Raw genomic sequence first — 21,882 nt, forward strand, 5'->3', positions numbered from 1 at the left:
GAGCTTGTAGATCTGCTATCAATTAGCCTAGTTGCTTCTTTTGGGCTTGTTTTTTTCTCTTTAGACCTGGCGTTGCTTATTTCTCTCGCAAAATCTGGCAACACTGACACACACTCACTCACACCAAGGGGAGGTTTTCTTTTTTGTACTTCCTCGCATCACATCTCAGAACCTTTGACCCACTTCTGATTTCCATTTATTGCATGTGGCTTCGTCTGTTTAGTCGATCCCGACCTCACATTATAGTGTTGGGGAGGGTGAAAGCCAGGGTGTCACACTGCTGTGAGGTAGTTGGACAACATAATAGTTGATGGTTTTGATCGTGGGCCCATGATTCTTTGCACAAACTCAGTAAACAAGTGAGATTGTGTGGGGTGTGTGCCTCGAAACGCTGCTCTACACCAATCAGCGCTCACTTCCATCCCACGTGGTACCTTGTTTACTACGAGGCTGCAAACCGCTGACCGGGCGCGCAGCAAAACCCGGAGCCGAATCAGGTTCTTCTCCAAACGAAAAATCATTAATGTTGGAGGTTAAAATTGTGTAGAATTGCGTTGCGGCCCTGGGTTTATCAGTATTACTCAGAGCTATAACCGACGCGTGCTTTCTCTTTCTCTCGTTTCTTTGTTTTGGACCGTATCTGGGCAGCTGTTTGTGCGAGAAGTAGCCATGGATCACACGACGGTCGTCTGTCACGACTGTCATGGATGAACTTCAACCTGGTGTTTGCACTTTCTCCATTTACGGCCCGTACATCTACACAAACGTTCAGATATCAAATATAAAGTGCTTACCCGATGGCCACGGATGTTACAATTCTGTACGTGCCCACAGAATTTACCGTATCTTCTATATTGCTCAATGAAAAGCATTTTAATCCGATTGGTGGCCATTTCCTTCATTTTCGCCATATGCTTTCAACTACGTGACCCTATCGGTTGGGAGGTGTATTGCTCACTGATGCATTATAACTCTATGCGAAAATGGCCACCAATCGAATTACAATGCTTTTCATTGAACAATACGGAAGATACGGGTACGTCTAAGGGCCCAAACATAATTGTAACATCCATGGCCACAGGGTAAGCACTTTATATGTGAAATCCGAACGTCTATGTAGATGTAAAGGCTCTAAATGGAGAAAGTGCAAACACCATGTTGAGGTCATGTTTCAGGGCAACGAAGAGAAGGATTCCCCCATTCCAGGTTTATTCAAAAGTCCGGCCCGTGATTGCGTTGCGTCTCTCTCAGCTCAGACATAGAAAAGGTTCAAGTCCCAGCCGGTCACAGCAAGCCTGAGATGGAAGGGGGTGTGTAACAGTGTGTGTGTGTAGATGTACAGGACTGACACACAGGCTGAGCCCATTGAAACTTTGCCTTGTTTTTGTGACACTACAGAGGTGTTTTGCAAGCCCTTTTTGACGGCACCCTCTGCGGACATATGCCACGTTGACCACACGACACAGCGCTGCAAGTTTCCAATGACATCACTGCGTTCGATTCAGGTATTACATAAAAAGAAATAAATATACAGTCATGTTTTGCTTGCATTTGTTATGTGCTCAGGGGCGTCATTCGGGGTTACCACCCCCTGCTTTCACTTTAAACCTAAACATTCTTTCAGTCTTTTATCAGTCTTTTATTCCCATTTCCTGCTTTTTTTGGCAGATGAATCTGATTCTAGATCAACACGTATAGACACTTGTTTTCTTTCTGCAGCCTCCATTCATTGATCACTTTAAAACTGGCCTCCCTATTTTGGGCATGGCATTTTCCTCTTTAAAAAAGTAAAAAAAAAAAAAAAGATCTACAAACTCACAACGCATCTTAGATCTGCCATTCTTGAAATGGGGCGTAAGTGGTCACTTTTTGCCACCCTCTAGCAGTGGTCCTCAACCAGTGGTCCGGGGACCACCAGTGGTCCTTGAGGGGGTTCCAGGGGGTCCCCAGCCAAATTAAGTTAGGAACCAAATTGACCCTTATATGTGTCTGTAACTCAGAGTGTACAAATGGAACCAAATGGACGGGTCCATTTGGTTCCATTTGTACACTCTGAGTTAAAAGAACACTAATGATGATGATACAAGTATAGATTATTTAACACCCCCAAGGAATCGAAATGGTTGAGTCCCTGGCATATCTTTTCAAATGGGGGTCCGTGGGCTAATATGGGTCAATTTGGGGGTCCTTGACGCGGAAAAGGTTGAAAACCACTGCTCTGGAGTTTTACGAAATGACGCCTCTGTATGTGCTTTTATGGTCCTGATATATATTGGTCTGGATAGTTGTGCCGTTTGCATGAAAACATTCCGCGATTAAAACGTCGCATAGCCTAACGACAATGACTCCAGTCTTTGCCTTGTGCAGATTCAGGGAAGTCATTGGTACTTCAGTAGTCGAACATAGTCGCCCTCTTAACCTACTTCACATGAAAAGTTGTGTGTGCTGTGTGTAGCTCTGCAGCAATGGCAGGCGGCGGACACCTTGGGAATTGTTGGTTAAACTTTGTAGGCATTCAATAATATATGTAATGCATGTGGATAGATCTCGTTTGGTCTAGTTCTTACTTTCATTTCCCATAATAATGCACGTTTTTAAGTATTTGCCTCGCATTTTTGCTGCAATACCACGTCTGGCAGTTGTGCGTGTTGTTGCTGCGGAGTCGTTAGAACGTTATGTACTGCTGTGCTGAGAAGTGAAAAACACAATGGACAAAGTACGCTGCGCTTCCAGTGTTGCCAGTTTGTGTGAGAGAAACGAGCAACTAGGTCTGGCAAAACAAGCCCAAACGAAGCAACTTAGGCCACATGAGCACTTTAAACCTATATGCATCGGCTATTTGAAAATAGCTGATCTACAAGCGTTGTGAGCTTGTAGATCTGCTAAACTCTTGCAATACAATTTGGAATATTTGCAATATATATATATATATTTTTTTCATTATATTATAACAACACAAATGCTCCCTCGCATGAAACATCTATGAAAATATGTATTGAGAAAAACTAATTAAAACGTTTGGAGGCAAGTACACGTTAGAAACAAGCCCAAAAAAACAACTACCAAAATTTACAAGCAACTTTACAGAAAAGACGCCCCAAAGTCGCTTATAATAAGTAGACTTGGCAACACTGTACACTACAGCACGGGTTGCTGCTGGCCTGTTGCAGTACCTCCACCGTGCTCTGGGAGGTGTAGTGGGCCCTGCTCCTGAGTTGTTTATGAAGAGACGAGCCTCCTAATGAAGCCATGATGTCATTATGATTGATGGGCTGTGCACCCAACCCCTTGTCCAGTGTTTTTGCTCCTTTCAGTTACTGACGTCGACAACATGTTGAAGATGTTTTGTTATTTAACAAATGAACAACAAATACAAATAAATAATGATAAATGCACTCAGCATGGTTCTTTGTGGATAATTTAGAAGATAGTCAGGTCTTGCATGATTTGCATGATGATGATGGTGATCCACAATCATCTATTCTACAGCATGGTTCATATAAGTGCAAGTCCTAGTCCTTCATATGTTATTTATCATTATGTCTGAGCTTTCCTCCCTGAAAATAGACACGACAGGCTGTGTTGTTGAGTTGTGTGGACAGGTCAGTTTGGGACAGATTAGTGTTCAATCATGCCACACTTATTGTTCTCGAGTAAGCTCTATGGAGGATGGCTGGATGTGAATGACTAGTCATTATTATGAAAATCAAATAGTTTATGTGACTATTGTCTTGCCTTAAGAAATATACTGTATTTGTTTTTATGTACTGTACTGTATTGTATTGTATTGTAATGTACTGTATTGTTTTTACCATTGCCTGATAGTAACGCATTACTGCCACCAGAGGTGGTAATGCACCTACAAGCTGTTTGCCAACCCAACCACAATAAAGAGAGAGCAACTTTGTGGACTTCCAGTCATGCTTTCAGTACAGGTGGACTTCAAAATAAAAATAAAAGCCAAGTATCCGATTATTTCTGCTTAGGCACAGCAGACTATTTTTTTGTTAGCCATTCACATCCCTAGAAGGTACAGTGACAAACTGAGAATTGAGGTGTTGGCACCAGAAGATGAGTTTCTGTGAAGTTGTACAACAGCATTATCTTACTGTGTATGTCTATCTGAACATTCAAAAGGTTGAATGTTTTATAGGGCTGATTAAACCAAAGTGTTTATCACAGTAATAGAGTGATGACTCTTGCAGGGTTCTTTTGTTAACACATTTTTCAGTGTATTAAGTCAAATAATGCTGAGGAGATGGTGCAGGTGTGAAGTTCCTGTACACCACAGCAGAGACTATGGGTTTCAATACTCTAAGCTAAGGTGCCTCTGGCTTGGATGGAGGTCCATACGAGCACAATTGGCTGTGGGTGGGAATCCGTGCGGGGAGGTCAATCTTTGTCTCTTTACCAGCGACTCCTACAGGCTGGGGCGGCATCTGTCAGCAGGGGGTATTGAACGGTAGCCTAAGGAGTAGGGTGGAGGAGGCGCTACGTCCTCTCGGTAGGGCCTCCTCACTAGCAGGTGCACCAGTAGGGGCAGCAGGGAGTCTACGATCTACACAGAAATTACTAAAATTTGGGAATTGGCCTAACAACTAAATTGGAAGGAAAAGTGGAAACATTTTTGGCTACTTAAAAAGTAAGGTCAAGCCAGGCTATGCCACTGGTCGCGATATTCATTTTCCTAGGTAAACAACTCAAGACTTTATGAATTATTCATGAGCTACGTCATGTTTTAGGTGTAGCCGCATCATGTTCTAGGCATGGCAGAGCTTCAAATAACATCCAGAAAGTGTGTGGAACAGTGACCCGAGTGACTCAGTGTGTTACAGAGATGCTGGGTTTGCATTCCCAAGATCCTGGGTTTGAATCCCAGTGCGGGTGTATTTATTTATTTTTTGACTCCAAAGCATGTCACGGCAAATGTTAGGTTAGTGTAAAGTTAGGTTTAGGCATCGTTTCTTTTGTGAGGTTAGGTTTAGGAAAAAAAAAAACTCACAATATGATCGCCTCGCCTGACCTGTCCTTAAATTTTGCCCACAGGACAATTTTTTTTTGTCCTGTGGGCCCCAGCCCCCGAGGCACAATGGGCAGGTTTTTTTCTCTTTTCCCAAACAGTGGTCTGTTTGAGTTTAGCAAATTGTGTGCATCAACTGATTATATCATGGATTCCTTTATGTCCTTTTTACACACCTTGTCAGATTTAGTTGTAAAGATGGACTGATGACCTGCGCATAACATAAGCACATGTACTTGGACATGGCCAGAATTCTCACTCAACGTGGTGAAATGTTACTGTGATGGAACGACTTATCAGGCATTGCAAACAAAGTTAAGATGTTTCTACAGGTTGGTGACTAGTGAATCATGATTTGTGGCCTTAGCACCATTGGAGTTTTTGTTGTTGTTGAATGTATTGGATTAATTAGGCCTACTTAGTTTATATATTTCATTAAGATTGTAGTGTGAAACTGTTTTATCCCTAAATCCGCCCCTGCACATTTGGTACAGTGGAACTGTACTACCGTGAAAGAAAAAAAACACGAGGCCAATGTTTTTGCAATCACGGGGAAAGCCTGCTGCTGCTGTGATCAGTTACCACTGGCCAGTGAGTCAGCTTTTACCGTAACACTTGAGAAAGGGGGGAGGCAAGGGGGTAACCTTTTGCCCGCCACCAGATCTGTTGCAGGAAATGTTTTGTTGTGTGCTCCTCTTTTCCTTATTTTTGTCTCTTCTCCACTGCTTGTGCTCCTACACGCCTATAATATATCTCACTCCCTATATCTCTCGTTCTCTCTCTGCCTTAATCTCTTCATCTCTCTTTATCTCCCTCTGTGTCTCTCTCTCCCTCTTACCTCATTCTGTGTCTGAGCTCCTAATGGGTAATAGGATATGGCCACTCAGTGGACCAAATCGGGCCCCCCAGGGGCCTAACTGTAAATTACAGCACTTGCTTTCTCTAGAATCAGTGAGTCACCCTGCCTTGCTTTGTGTTGTTCCAACATAGACCTACATACATGTACTGTACACCTGTCACTGGAACCAGACTCCCACTGAGTGCACTCCATATTGGCCAACTATTGGCCTATTCCCCCTTTTCCATTTTCTTTCTTACTGCTTACGTTTACTACCTGTGTCATTTCTGCTTTTATGGGATATCTAATAAGCTCTACAGGTGACAAACTTAAAGGGATATTTCACTTTCAAAACAATTTTATCGTCTACTAAGGCTTTTGTGAGCACCCCGGACAGTTTTTAAGTTGCTTGATTCAGTATTTAGATATTTGATATTCATTTTATCAGACACGCCCCCTTCCTATACAGACCCTTTGTAACCATGTTAGATTAATTGAAAACACCCGTCCTTGGTTCTGGTGACTGATATTGTCCTTCTAATACATGAGGAGACCATGTTTTTTCAATTACTTTTTTCATTTCTTTTTAACATTTTTTGGGGGTAAATGAAAAAGTACCAACCAGAACCACCAGAACCAACGACGGGTGTTTTCAATGAATCTAACATGTTCAAAATGGAGTTTGAAGTTATAATGGGTTTGTATAGGAAGGGGGCGTGTCTGATAAAATGAATATCAAATATCTAAATACTGAATCAAGCAACTTAAAAACTGTCCGGGGGGCTCCCAAAAGCCTGAGTAGACGATAAAATGACCCAAAGTTTTTTTTAAAGTGAAATATCCCTTAAGTGCAAACGTACTTGGCCAATAACGTTTATTTAGAACATTAGCACCTACCTGACACGGCGGCCGCACATGCACTGCCGCAAGACCGTGGTCTCACAACGCCATCCCTAACCTCGTGTCACGATTAAATGTATTGATCAAAAACAACCATTTACACCGTCTGACAAAAGCTGCAGAGTGACAACAGCGCAAACATAGGTATGACCCTGGCTGGCTCCATATCAATGGTCCATTGTGTGACGTGTTAAGTACTGTAGGCTACTTTTAAAGGAGGCATAGCTGTCAGAATCTCTGAAGCAGTCCAAAGATATGAACGTTTGGATAAGTGGCTGATGGATTCTTGAATGAACTAAGTTCATTCACATACTGTAGTGCCCTCACACCTAAAGGAATCCTACTACACCCACTACAGATGGTGTAGGAGACAAGAGACGGACAGTAGGAAAAGTGAGAGGGAGACACTGTGTGGGAGGTACAACTCTTAAGGTGTTTAGAAATGAGAGACTCGGTCTTGTGGAAGCTGAGTCGATACAAATAATTCACCTTCACCTTGTGACTATTATTCATCCTACATAGCAGAGCCCTCTGGTTCTACTGCTCAGCTCACAGTGAGTGTTGAAGCAGAGTTTTGAGGAAAAAGAGCAGGGCTGCTCAGCAAACCCTCCCGGGATAAAATTGCTGCAGAATGGAGAGAAACCCATAGTTTGTTGCAGAGCAGGGTAGCTTTTCCTGATTCTCGTATGATGAATATATCTAATATCTACATTTATGTCATCCAGTGTCCTGTTGCACAATACATTAGTATACCCGTGCACTGTCAGTAGTCAAACCTAACAGATTGGCTACAAAGTCTTTCTCATTTTACAGTTTCAATTTGAACACTTGTTCCCACTCTTTTAATGAAGTAGGACCCCCCCCCCTGGTTATGTGATTGTTTTCAGTGGGCTCCACAAGTTCTACAGGTCATTTTAAAATAGCATGTTCATCCTCCTCTCTCTCTCTCTTCCAGTTGTGGTACAGTTTGACTCAGTCCGGATCCTGTGGACCAGAAGCATCCAGTACTCCCTGATATTCAGACAGAATGACATACTTTCACTGGGTTTGACAGACAGAAGAGGGATTCAGGAAGAGAAGGACACACAGAGACCTAACTGATCAGTTGACCCAAGGACAGAAAAAAAGTAAAACAGACCTTATATACAGAGAGAGCGAGAGAGAGACAAACAGAGCAACAGACAAATAGACAGAGACAAATACTAGCACACAAAGTGAGACAGACAGACAGACCGCCATGATACCCAAGGCACGCCTGGGGAAACGTTCCCCGCTGGGAGCACTCGTTTGCTCCTCCTGCCCCACCATGGATGCACCCCTGGATCCCGAGACCCTCGGAGACCAGGACGGTGGCATGGCTGGCGCTGGCATGATAGCAGGACCAGGACCGCAGACCCACCACGGCAGAGTCAAACTTCACCCTGGACAGAAGGTGAGGCAAGCAGAGGGGGAGGGGATAAAGGAATGTGGCTGCTGTATTTTTAATCCATTTCTGTATTTAGTATTATAGTAGGTAGTAGTCTTCTGGACATTCAACATTCTTTCATGACCTAGAAGTGGACATTCAACATTCATTCATGTCCTAGAAGTGATAATTATAACAGTAAAATAGGCATGGAAAAACACAAACATTGATCAAATTAATTGGGTCATTGTTTTCCACGTTTGTCATGGTGTTCACTTCTGTCTATAAAACAGTGACTGAAACAATGTAATCCATTATGCCACAGTTGCTGTCATATCTGTGGTATGAGGCCAGACCGGCTATTAGTGCTGTGGTTCTCAACTGTTGGGTCCACCCAAAAGTGGAGCGAGTCCATTTTGAGTGGGTCGTGCTTCTGCTCTGTCAAAAAGTGTTAACATTTAGACATTTACAGAACTTCCGATGCTGCACTTATTTTCTTATTTTGAAAGACACCTGTTGCATCGTGGCAGCTGCATGGTGGTGACACATCTGCAAGCTCACAACAACGCATTGTGAACTTGTGGAACAGCTATTTTTGGTGAGCAGACACCATTGTACAATAAAGTATGAATCATGCCTTACATTCCAGAGTGAGAGGCAGAACAAAAAAGGTTGATGGTGCGTTCACACGGGCGGATTAAAAGATACATGCTACCATTCATTTTCAATGGAAACCAGCAACATGAAGATACAAAGATACATCCGAGGTTTGTAGCTGTAGCTCTATAGCGACAAAGATACAAAGTTACAGATTCAAGTTGAGCAGGGTTCAACTTCCAGATACAAAGATGCAAAGGTACAACTGTAGCTCCAGACCGCACATTTTATGACGTCAGCGACCGCGTTGAGCAAAATGGATACAAAGCAACACAGCGACAAAGATGCGGTGTATATTTGTATCTTTTAATCTGCCCGCGTGAACGCACCATAATGCTGCCCCTATCTTCTGCGCCGGTGTAACAGTTCAGATATTATGTTATTTTGCGAAGAGATTATGTGTATTTAGTATTTACAGTGTGTATGCCGTGGTCTCTGCTCCTCCAGGTGTATTTACAGTGCGGAGGTCGTGAGTGCTCGGGGTTGGTGGAGCAGCACAACCACGTGGACAACCAGGTGTCCGTTTTCCTGCACACACTGGGACGCCATGTCCTGAGAAAGACGGAGGATGTGTGGACCTCCCCTTCTGCTCCTCCTGCCTCCCCTACCTCCTCCTCAGTCATACACACTCTTGGAAAGAGCCACACCATCTCCTCCTGCATCGATGTGCCTGGGAGGTAAGAGGAGAGGGGGTTCATAAGGGTTGAAGTTGACATGCGTGTGTGTGTTAGTTTTGATTTTGACAGCAAAGTTTGATTCAGTTTTAGTCATAGTCTTTTGAATAAAATTCCATTTAGTTTTAGTCATATTTTAGTCATCTGAAATGTTTTAGTTTTTGTCTAGTTTCAGTCGACTAAATATCATAAGATTATAGTCGACTAAATCTACAGTTGATTTAGTCGACTAAAATGTATTTTGGCGGTGCCTTGATGGCATTTTCATGGCTCAATTTACACTCGGTTGCATGCTGAAAATAGCAGATCTACAAGCTCACAACGCATCTTAGTTTTAGTCATCATAGCTTAGTTTTTATTTAGTTTTTATCTAGTTTTCGTCAGTGAAAAAAGGTAGTCGACGAACATTTTTTGTCATAGTTTTAGTCCACGAAATCGACACTGTGTATGGTAAAAATGGTAAAACACTGTGTATGCTATATAATACAAATATCTCTCTTTCCGCATACCTATTTTGTTTAAAGTCTCTGTGCCTCTCTTCTCCCCTCCACTCCTTCCCTAGTCAGAGGAGTCCAGAGGCAGGGGAAATGGATGAGATGATGGCTGCCTTGGTCCTCACTAGTCTGTCCTGCAGCCCTCTGCTCCACAGTCCCCCCCACAGAGGTGCCCCTGCAGGTGAGACACAGACAGACACATACAGTAGGAGGAGTGGTGATGGTGGAAGCACTATAGTGACTGTAGCAGTGGCAGCAGTAATGCTAGCATGTGCATGGGAAATAATAATGCAAGCAGCAGTGTGGCTTTAGCAGTAGCAGCAATCCTTGTAATTTCTTGTAATAAATGCTGTAGTAGTATTAGTTATGTGATTGTAACAGTAAAATAAATGCTGTTCCAATGGAATAGTTCCAGCAGTAGCATTAGTAATAGACAGGGGTGCACATAACTTTTTTGGTCTAGTTCTCAGGGGAGCACCTGGATATGTTACTTGGTGCGCACCAAATAAAGAAATAAATACATTTTGCCGCGACACGTCTCGCAGGATGGATAAAAGAGGAATACATGGATAACTTCTCTGTGCAATGGTCTGCAACTCTGCATGATGCGGGACCCCGCTTCTCGTGAATGATAGGCACTCCCGACATTAACCTCAAGCCTCGTCAAGAGGGCGACTCAATTTTGATGTGCTCTTTGCGTTTCTCATGCTTATCAAAAGCTTTATCCCTGTATAAAAGGCGCTGCTTTTATCCGGCAGATTGGGATGCTCACGGCATATTTTGCACCACATCACGGTGCGTTCATCATCGGTGACGAGTGCATGTAACGCAGCCAGCAGCTTGCTGTGTGCGACTGGCTGTGTCAGGATTCGAGGCCACACTCACACATGTACAGCATGCGTCCCCTCCCCCTCCGCCTCCGCCCCATGGGTGTGTATGGGGCGGGCGCGTGCTTCACCGTGAATCTGTAAGAGTGGCTTCAGGAAGTAAATTCCTGTCCCAGCGGTCCCAGCTGTTGGTACGCGAGAGCGTCTCCCTTCGCTTCATGTGCCGCGCAGCATGCATTTTGACGACGCATGCATACTTGCGCACCAGTTATGTGCACCCCTGGTAATAGAGCATTATTTAGTAACAGTGTGAGTAAGTGACAAATAAATCCCTCTTGATTCTCTTGAAACATTCTCCACTCATTAATAATTGCTGTGTGTGTGTGTGTGTGTGTGTGTGCTAGCTCCAGGCATGGAGTGTGCGGGAGGTGAGCTCTCAGACAGTGGGAGCAGCGGCTACTGGAGTGTCGGCGGTGGCAATGGCAGCCCGGTCCCGTCTCCACCAATCACAGAGGCCGATGGCAGCGTGGCCACGCCCTCTGACGAGGGATTGGACATGGAGTTGGAGCAGGTGCTGTTTGACGAGCCGGCGCCACGAAAACGCAGAGTGAGTGTAGTGTGTGTGTGTGTGTGTGTAAATAACATTGCGTCGGTCATATTGATACTTACACTGTTAAGTAAGTAAGCAAAGTAATCCCCCCCTCTCTTGCTGTTTGTTCCTCTTTCTCTCTCCTGCTTTCTCTCTCACTCACTGAATCTCTCCCTCCTTTATCTTTCTCTGCCCTTCTCTCCGCCACTCTATCTCCTTTTTACTCCATCTTTCTCTCTCTCTCCCTCTTTCTATTGGTTCTACTCTTTCTTTGTCTTTCTCTCTCTCTTTCTCCCACTTTGTCCCACCCCCTTGCCCTCCTCCCTCTCTTTCTATTCGTCCCTTTCTTTCCCCATCAGAACTCGGTGAAGGTCGCCTACCGGTGTCTGTGGCCGAGTTGTGGGAAAGTCCTCACGTCAGTGGTGGGGATAAAGCGTCACATCCGCACACTACATCTGGGGTGAGTTTTGCAGCGGGCTGCCTTGTTGTATATAATAACAACAACAACAATTATAATACTTTTAAAAATGTACCTGGAGGTGCGAAGTCTGCCAACCCTCCTGCTCCAACGTGACCTTGACCATATCAACCCAAAACATGGGAGCGATTACAATAACCAACCACACATTGCTGCAGGCAGGGTAATAATAAATATAACCTTTCATACATACCGTAGATTGGCGCTCAAAGTGAGGAAAAAAAAACGTTTTTTTCTCAGAGATACAAATGGATAAATTAATTCTGAAGATTTAATAGTATACGATTACATTTCTACTTTAGGACCTTTTAGTATTCTCGTGTTATCCTGTCATTGTGTTTGGGGTCCATTTCTGGTTTTGTGTCTGAGGGAAAATGCAGTGTTTCTCTGTGTAAATGTATATTATATTATGTACTGTTACCATTCAGATAAACTGTGTTGGGGTTAATTTTAGCTTCGGTTACGCTTCTATTTCAGTCCCTGTTGTATCAGCATAAGTCAGGTTATTGTGCATAATGTGTTTTATGTTTTTGAGTTCTACTTACATCTACTTATACTGTACACACTGCAATATGTCAATTCAACTTTGAGATTGTAAAAGTGGACTTTTGCTGGTCAATCTTTACACTCCTAGAGTTCAATTAAAATGCAGGATTTTACTGTGCACTAGTAGAAAACAGGCTGCAATTTTTTGGTCGGGTTCCATTCATCCCTGATTGTCTGTAACAATTGTTGACCTGATAAGTCGTCATAGAAAATGCACTGTGAAGGTGTAGAAGAGGCAAACTGGTCTTGGGCAGCTAGGCGAGGGCAGACGTTCATTTTTCCTCAAGCGTGGGTGATAGTCGTCTGGCTGTGGTGGTGGCAGGTCACTGCTTAATGACTGCAGAGGAACGGAAATGTTGCAAACACCATGGTTTTCTCTACTGAAACCTGAAGTTATTCTAGTGATTGTGTATTTTTGCAGACTAAGGAGTAGAATCCATCCTTCTGTCTCTCCTACACTGCCTCCTACTGTCTGTCTCTTCTGACTCCTACACGGTCTCCCTCTTAGCTTTCCTACCATCAGTCTCTCCTACGCTGTCTCTCTCAGCTTTCCTACTATCTGTCTTTCCTGTACTTTCCATCCTCAGCTTTCCTACTATCTGTCTTTCCTGTACTTTCCATCCTCAGCTTTCCTACTATCTGTCTTTCCTGTACTTTCCATCCTCAGCTTTCCTACTGCTTGTCTCTCCTACACTGCCTCAATCTCAGCTTCCCTACTGCCTGCCTCTCCTAAATGTTCTCCCCCTCCACTTTCCTATTGTCTGTCTCTCCTACACTGTCTCTCTCTCAGTTTTCTTACTGTCTCTCCCCTACACGTTTGTCTTACGGTCTAATATAAGTACAAATATGGAGGGGAGGAGACCACCCACTCTTGTTTTTGAACCCTTTAAGACCTGGAACGCATCTGTGTCACTTTTAGATTTGAGCTAAAAAGCATTATTTTACACTTTGGCTATTCAAAAATAGCAGATATACAAGCTCATAGCACGGCACCGAGTGCCGCGCTACGAGCTTGTAGATCTGCTATTTTTGAAAAATCGAGAAAATGTGTGCAAATCTTTGAATATATATTGTTTTAAAGCGAACATTTTTAACTAAAATCTTTGCTTCTGGGGGTCCCTGGAACAAAATATTTTGAGATGGGGGGTCCGCAGCCAAATACATATAATTTTGGGGTCCTTGAAATGAAAAAGTTTGAGCACCACTGATATACTGTTGAAGAATACTGTTGGGATTTAGAAGACATTCGTAGAATAGGCCTCAGGTCAAACGAATTAACCAACATATCATTCTTTCCCATCCATCTCTCTCTCCCCGACAGACAAAATGGCGAACACGAGCGTTGCTCCCGCAGCGAGGAGGACTTCTACTACACCGAGATCCACCAGCGAGACCAGCAGGCTCTCACGCCACCTCCCACACCTCTCCTGCCTGCCCTCAGCCCCTGGCCAGGAAGCTCTGCCCCCTCCTCCTCCTCTCCCAGCCCCCCTACTCCTCCTGCTGCCTGTGCCTCCCTGGTAACCACAGAGAGCTCCAACATGGACGGGGTCGCGGTAGGACCGGGCGAGTCCAGCTTGCCCATAGACGGGTCCCCCCTGGCCAGCTTGCTGAGCCAGTCAGCCCCCTCTGGTAGCTTCTGGCAGGTTCAGTCTGAACACTCCTATCAGGTACAGAGAGGACCAGTTCATTTGATTGTAATTATATCAGTAATAATAGTAATAACGATGTTGGGTTCTTCTTAACCCATTAAGACCTTTTTGATTTGAGCTGAAAAGCATTATTTTACACTTTGGCTATTAAAAAATAGCAGATATACAAGCTCATAGCGCGGCACCGAGTGCCGCGCTATGAGCTTGTAGATCTGCTATTTTTGACAAATCTTGAACATTTTTGGAAATCTTTGAATATACATATTTTTTAAAGTGAACATTTGTAACTCAAATCTTTGCTTCTGGTGGTCCTTGGGACAAAATATTTTCAGATGGGGGTCCGCAGCCAAATGCATATAATTTTGGGGGTCCTTGACATGAAAAAGTTTGAGAACCACTGATATAACTTTTTTTTTTTTCATAAATCTGTTTGGATTTAGAAGACATTTTGTAGAATCGGAACCTCAGGCCTTAATGGGTTATTAAGAAAAGAAAAAAATATTGTATGTCATTACATGGTCTTTACTTAGTAAATAAAACATATTAATTTGTATCTGTACGGCATGTTTCAGTCCTTTTGATAGTTTGTGTGGACTCCTTTTATAGGCGCTGCCGGTGTCCCCGGCCTCTGACCAGCAGGTGGCGCCTCCTCCTGTAGTCTCCAGTGCCACTTCCTGTCATTGGACCACCAACACCTCCACCACCTCCGGCTCTCACAGCAGACAGGTACGTCCCCGCGATCATTCACAGAGCTATTTGCTACTCTGATGCCATCCTGCGTCAGTTTTATTTTAGGAGGAAACATCCTCCTGGCACTGACAGAACGTGCTTTATATCCTCCCCTTCCCCCCCTCTGTGGTTACCCTTTCACACCCACTTACAGCAATAACAGTAACGTACAACTAATGCTATAAAACACTTGTCATGGAAATGTTAGAATTTTCTTAAATGTTATTGTGCTGACCTATCCATTACACAGTCAAATCTGGAGTGTTACATAAGAGTGTAAAAATGGCTTTCAGCCAGACCTCTCGCCTGCACTGGCACAGTGCTGAAACCCAAGTATAGACATTGGTCTGGCTGGCTAGGTAAGAGCCTGCATCTGGTCCCATATTACATTTTACAATGGTAGTCAAGTCAGACATTAATTGTCTGACACAGAGTCGTACAGAGCCACACAATATGTCACGCAGCGTGTGCTCAAAAAGCTGTCACAACCATATCTGTCAACCCTCCCGTTCTGTCAAGAAGCTGTCATATCCATACCTGTCAACCCCTCTTGTTTTTTCAAACATGCTGTCATGAACCATACCTGTCAACCCTCCCGTTTTTCCAGGATATGCTCCCATATTTTACCCGTCTCGACTGCTTCCCGTTTAAATATTTACTCATAAATATTCCTATTTTTCTTTTTTCTTTTTACATTTCCTATAAAATGTTAATAAAACCAAATCCCGAAGAGGACTATTTTTGTTGTATGAACTGAACTGTAGTCGGGAATAGCATTGCTTCCACCACAGACTGGTTGCTTCCTTGTTGAACATCCCGGAAATCCTGAAGTGGACTTTTTTTCATTGAATGAACTGAAATCTAACCCTAAACCGAAATCTTGGTCAAACGGCTGTATATTAACAACAACAACAACAACAAGAACAAGATTGTCCCTTATTTTCAAATTGTATTTTTGACAGGTATGGTCAGAACCTTGCTGTCATCATCACAGGCTGATATGCATGCCAGTTAGTTGTTGATGGTTATCATAGTCTATCTATAGAAATAACTATTTCCAATTCAACCCACATTGACGGAAAAGTCCCGTTTTATTCTATTTTGGCCATTCTTGGTGAGCCTACAACTCCCATGATGCATTTTGCGTGCACGTCTCTGTTTGATGGAATGACCCTACAGCAAATATATCGAGATATTGGTGAAAATCATGATGGTGTCCCTTTAATCCACTTAGACCGTGAATGCAGCTGTGTCATTTTAAGATTTTTTATGTTTAAAAAAAAAACGATTTACAAAACATTTTTTGAATCGGCCTCAGGTCTTAATGGGTTAATGGCTCTTTCAGACACAACCCAATTAGCATTTTGCTTGTTGCTGGGTACAGCGCACTGTAGGGGGAGTAGTGAAGGACAGAGCAAAATAGGAGTAGTTTTTAAAGATTCTAGCGGGACTGCATCACTACGTGTACAACATGAAATGTGATACGTTTTCTATGTTAATAAAATATCCTGTATGAAAAAAATGTGACATCTTTACCTCAATTAACCACTTAAACCCTATATAGTTTATCCAGTTGACCGGTGTCACCTATTGGTCTACTTGGTCCCCTACTTTTTTCTCTCTCCTCCTCTTGCCAAATTCTCTGTTGTTGAATGTTCGCCTATCATGACATGTGCAGAATAGGGACGCTAGGTTTCATGTGGTTAACAAACGTTGATAGGTCTGTCGAGTTATTGAGGAGGAACAGATAGCAATCATAAGCAAGCCATTGGAAATAATTGTTTTCATAGTGTAGTGGTGCCTTTTTGTCATGTTGTGTCTGCTGCCCCTTAACACTTAACTTCCCCCTTGGAATATTTTGGACAACTTTACTTTAATCTCTTTTAATTCCTCTTAAAATGCAGTTCCTTGTTGGAGAGCCCCCTCTTTAACATCCATACTTCCTCTTGACTCCACACAGCAGCCTTTGTGCTTCTAGCAGTTTGATTTTCCATACTAGTAGCTGCCCAAGGAGCATGTCAAAATATCTCCTACACTGGTACACACACAGAGAGAGAGAGAGTGAGAGAGAGAGAGAGAGAGAGAAAGAGAGGATCCTTTGGGTGTACAATATGCTGTTGTTTTACAGAGACAGATTTACAGTTGTCCACCTCAGTGGGGCGTCCTCCTCCTGGGTATTTACCAGTGCAATCCCCTGCTGACTCCATCACATTTTCCATCACTGGGGCTGCCTTTGTCTCTGTGCCTCCTGTCCTTCTGCCCCCCTCTCCCCTCCCTCTCTCTGATAGAGCACTGCCTCCCACAGGCATAAAGGTGTAACTGCAGAGTGTTTTGGTCATGAGGTAAACAACACGTGGACAAAGGCAGGCATGAGGAGGGCAGTAGAGGAGGAGGAGGAGAGCAGGGGGAAGGAGGGTAGATGCAACACAAAGAACCATTAAAGATGGCTTTTAGTGTGATGCACGTACACTGCCACATTGGAACATTAAGTAGATATCTGTTAAGAGTATTTGTTCCTGGGAGGGGGGGTGTAACATATAGGAAATGGTGGAGAAAAAACATTGCCATTTTACAAGACGTATGGACAAAAAAATATGATGCATATTTGGAGCAAATATAATAGACAAGTAAATGTACCAGAGAAAAGCAGCAGTGTTGCATTTAGGGGGAAAAAAAACCCTGAACATTGACTGTGTGTTGAAGCAGAGTGACAGTTACAGACAGAACCTTAGCATTAAACGGTGCTGTGACTTATAGTAACATTAGTTTTAATGTAGTCGGTCTCACAACCTCTTGTCTTTGGAATTTGGCCTATAACCTGGACAAACATTTTATAATGAATCTCTGAAAGATAATAAAATATATATTTATGCAAGTTGATCCCAATTTCTCCAAAGCACTTGCTTATAGGAAATGGTTGTGCACTTAATAACAACAATAACACTTTTAATTACATGCCAAGTGCACTTAATAACAACAATAACACTTTTAATTACATGCCAAGACTGAATTTGCCCTGGGCGAGGGGAGTAATAAAAGGTCAGAGAGGGTGAAAACCGATCAACCCTAAGGATTGTAGCTGAAATTTGCACTAGGGATGATAACTGATATTGTGTCCTTTCATCCACGGTCCTTACTGTATGTGTGCATTCTCTCTTTCCCTCAGGGAGCGCCGTTCCGCGTCCGCTCCGTCAGCGTAGGAGAACAGTGGCTCCAGCAGCACAGCGCCCCTCTAAGGCCTCATCCTGCCAGCGCTTCTCCTCCACGCGGCCACTGGACAGCAAGGTCAGTTAGTCCCTGTCATTACATTATGTGATTACATTTAACCTAATCCTGCCAAATCCAATATGTTATGCAGGGAGGCTTCTGCAGCCTTCATTGGTTTTCCCTTTGTAGTTTGGTATAAGACTCATCTATTCATCCGTCTGTCTTTCCCTCAGTCTCTCTCTCACTCATTAGTTGACCCATGAGGATGTCTATCTATCTGTCTGTCTGTCTGTCATTCTGTATGCAATGACTCAATACACTACTGCAGGGGTCTTCAACAGGGGGTCCGGGACCCCTAGGGGGTCCTCAGAGTTACTACAGGGGGTCTGGGGTAATATGATTTTTTTTTACCTTAACCACTTGAACCCTAGCATCCCTTTTCTGAGGAGAACTTGGCAAAAATAGCAGATCTACAAGCTCACAATGTGAGCTTGTAGATCAGCTATTTTTGTCAAAGAAGTATAGGTGTAGAGGGAAAAAAGAGCAGACCAAGTAAACAAAAACATTTCAATCTGAAACACAATTTTATACAATATAAAGGGGTTCATCTCTCTCTCTCAGTTAGGGGGTCCTTGGCCTGAAAACGTTGAAGACCCCTGCACTACTGTATATCATCATCAAATAAGTCACAACATGAGTTCAAGAAACTATGGTGGTGAAAGCTCACCATGGCGGTCAATTATTAAAACATCGCCATACAACTATTCATCACACAAGGGTTTGATTGCATTAGACATTTTGTCTCAAGGCCATTTCACTTCCCCTGCATTTCTTTTCATCAAGTTTCCTAGATATGGCGATAAGATAATAAAGTAAAATGACGTGGAAGTTTGTCATTTCACTGTTCATGTTTCAGGAATCTGGTTGAAATGAAGTAATGGCTCACTGATACTACTTACTCATGAACTAAAACTAATGTGCCGGGTACACCACAGGGCATATGCCAAAACCACAAGTCCTTTTTTATTCAAACACATTACCACACAATTCACAAACATCAGGTGTTACTTTTAGGTGTGGTTTCCTACAAAGCAAATACACGGAAAACTATTGGAGCTCACACATGTCTTGCACTATGCAACAGATGGAATCGACTCATCACACCAAATGGGACATTTTGACCTGGAACGCAACTATGTCATTTTTAGATTTGAGCTAAAAAAAGCATTATTTTACACTTTGGCTATTCAAAGATAGCTGATCTACAAGCTCATAGCGCGGCACCGAGTGCCGCGCTACAAGCTTGTAGATCTGCTATTTTTGAAAAATCGAGAAAATGTGTGCAAATCTTTGAATATACATATATTTTTTAAAGCCAACATTTGTAACTAAAATCTTTGCTTCTGGGGGTCCCTGGAACAAAATATTTTGAGATGGGGGTCCACGGCCAAATACATATACATTTAGGGGTCCTTGACATGAAAAAGTTTGAGAAACACTGATGTAGCAACACAAGTTTAAAAAAGAAAAACGGTTAGGATTTAGATGACATTTGTAGAATCGGAACCTCAGGCCTTAATGGGTTAAATGCTTATAACGTTGTGTATAACCTAAACCTGATCTCCAGGCGGGTGCGTGGCGAGGCCAAGAAGTGCCGCAAAGTGTACGGCATCGAGCACAGAGACCAGTGGTGCACCGCCTGCCGCTGGAAGAAAGCCTGCCAGCGCTTCCTCGACTGAAACGACCCGCAGCCGGAGAAGGAGAAAGGAGGAGACGGGAGAGTGGAAGAGGAGGTGAAACCGAGGAGGAGGAGGAGCGACGGCTAAGAAGGTAGAGAAACACAAACACAAAAGAGGAACTCTGGAGAGCGAGTTGTCTCCTTCCTAAAGAAAGACTACGGGGAGGATTAAGGACCTTTTTTATGTAACAAGAAAAATGTCATTTTTGTAATCTTTACGTTTGCTAAGGTCGTGTTAAAAGTGCTTTTTTCTTCGTGTGCGTATCTTGCTGACCTCATCGTCCAAACAAGCTGTGTGGGTGCTTATGGTGAACAGCAGCGCGGGGCAGCTATGTGACCTTTTAACCTTTTTAAACTGTTGACATGTAAGCAGCTGACATGGTTCTAAGCGCCACTTCCTGTGGATCGGTTTACATCCTGTCCTAGATTCTCACAGACCATGCTGGGTGGGGGTTTACACACACACACGCCAGGTCTCTCTCTTTAACCCATTAAGACGTGAGGCCCATTCTAAAAATGTTTTCTAAACAGTTTTTTGAAAAAAATATAAAACATAATTTCCCACAATTAAAAAAAAATAGCAGATCTACAAGTTCATAGCGCGGCACTCGGTGCCGCGCTATGAGCTTGTATATCTGCTATTTTTGAATAGCCAAAGAAATCTTAAAATGACACAGGTGCGTTCCCGGTCTTAATGGGTTAAGCCTCATTATTAACCACTTAAACCCCTCTATTATTATTCAAACTGACCTGAGTTTCTAACTGTACTTTTTCCCCCCTCTACACTATATTTCAAAATAGCCAATCTACTGTACAAGTGAGCTTGTAGATCGGCTATTTTTGGCTAATGTTCCTCCCAGAGAATATGGATGCTGGGTTCAAGTGGTTAAAAAAAGAGAGGTAACTTATAATGTCTCTTTACAAACACAAGATTCTTAACACAACAGACACATATTTGAAATTCGGATTTGCTCACAAATATACAAAATACATGGTTTCATTTAGCTGATTGGAATGTTATGGGGGAGGGGGGGGTCTGTGCAAGTTTGTACCTCGTTAGTGTATTTTTCCCATTCTCTTTGTGTGTATCTATACTGTATGTACAATAGTATATACTCTGTTGGTTGGCTCAAATTGCTTTGTCATCTGTCAAACAGTTTATCCGCAAAGCAGCAAAGAAGGGATACACGATAAAATCCTGTATTCAGTTTTAGGAGCCACAACCACTTTTTTTTTGTTTTTGTTTTGTTTTGTCAAAAAATGGTGCTCATGGGGTAAAAAAAAGAATAGTAAAATGTAATGGTACTTAATCAGACATGCAAAATCCAAGGTCAGTTACGATTGTAACTTTTATATCAAATCTTGTTACATTTATTCCATTTGATTCACACAAATGCATTTTTGGTCACATTTTTGTGTATGAAATTTCAAGAACATAAGATCCTGTCCTTAAAAACTCTTTTGTAAGCTATTGTCTTAAGAGGACCAGAAACTTGAACTGTTGGATTATGTCAATGCCAGACACCATTTTGTGTCATGTTTTTCCAACAGCAGCGGTGATTTGAAATGAAAAACCTTCCAGTGACACATTTGTCTTGTAGGATTATTATTATAATCTTTAATAACTATTATAATATTCATCAGACAGATGTACTTGCACTAAAGCAGCTTATGTCCATCAAGTAGATGTACATGCATTTGTACTTCTCATAGCTCAACTGGGGTTATAAGATTTCTGTTTGATATTGTACTACATTGTAAACACAGATTTTGTTCTCTCTAAATGAGTGATTGAGGTATAATCACAATATGTCAATCTTGTGATTTCAATATAACACCATATATTGTCAATATAATACAATATATTGTCAATATAATACAATATATTGCACAGCCCTAGATGTAACAACAAAAAGTGAAAGAAGAGCCTTGTGCGTTCAGTGGAATCCTAGCAACTGGCACAGCATAGGGGCTTCATAACATACTTCTCTCAATATACAGTATCTAAAAATAGTTATTACCTGATGTTTGTACTACACAGACATTTTTTTGGTACACTTTCAGAGTTGACCACATTCAATGTGGCGTCTGTTTTGGGCATGTCGTTTATAGGCGCAAATCGTGAAACCTT

At 42.7% G+C, this 21,882-nt stretch overlaps 1 protein-coding gene across 2 annotated transcripts; it reads left to right on the top strand.

The window, feature by feature from the left end:
- The first annotated feature begins 1,225 nt into the window (after positions 1 to 1,225).
- On the top strand, positions 1,226 to 19,929 carry znf395a (zinc finger protein 395a). Of its 2 annotated transcripts, XM_084067330.1 has the most exons (11): positions 1,226 to 1,310; positions 1,399 to 1,505; positions 7,714 to 8,190; positions 9,268 to 9,497; positions 10,057 to 10,169; positions 11,220 to 11,422; positions 11,764 to 11,864; positions 13,750 to 14,095; positions 14,684 to 14,803; positions 17,973 to 18,091; positions 19,641 to 19,929. In XM_084067330.1, exons 3-11 carry the CDS (start codon positions 7,996 to 7,998, stop codon positions 19,750 to 19,752), a joined length of 1,539 nt encoding a protein of 512 aa, XP_083923456.1. In that variant the 5' UTR covers positions 1,226 to 1,310; positions 1,399 to 1,505; positions 7,714 to 7,995; the 3' UTR covers positions 19,753 to 19,929. The 2 variants fall into 2 exon arrangements, with proteins under 2 accessions (XP_083923456.1, XP_083923455.1); XM_084067329.1 differs by having other exon boundaries at positions 1,294 to 1,505.
- Positions 19,930 to 21,882: the final 1,953 nt, after the last annotated feature.

Source organism: Gymnoscopelus microlampas (genome assembly GCF_963454915.1).
Source record: "Gymnoscopelus microlampas genome assembly, chromosome: 1".
In the NCBI taxonomy this organism is placed as follows: Eukaryota; Metazoa; Chordata; class Actinopteri; order Myctophiformes; family Myctophidae; genus Gymnoscopelus; species Gymnoscopelus microlampas.

Coding starts and splice junctions, on each gene's coding strand:
- znf395a (XM_084067330.1), top strand. CDS start 7,996: ATGATACCCAAGGCACGCCTGGGGAAACGTTCCCCGCTGGGAGCACTC. Junction 11,423..11,763: donor CGGCGCCACGAAAACGCAGA/GTGAGTGTAGTG, acceptor TTTCCCCATCAG/AACTCGGTGAAGGTCGCCTA. Junction 18,092..19,640: donor CGCGGCCACTGGACAGCAAG/GTCAGTTAGTCC, acceptor CCTGATCTCCAG/GCGGGTGCGTGGCGAGGCCA.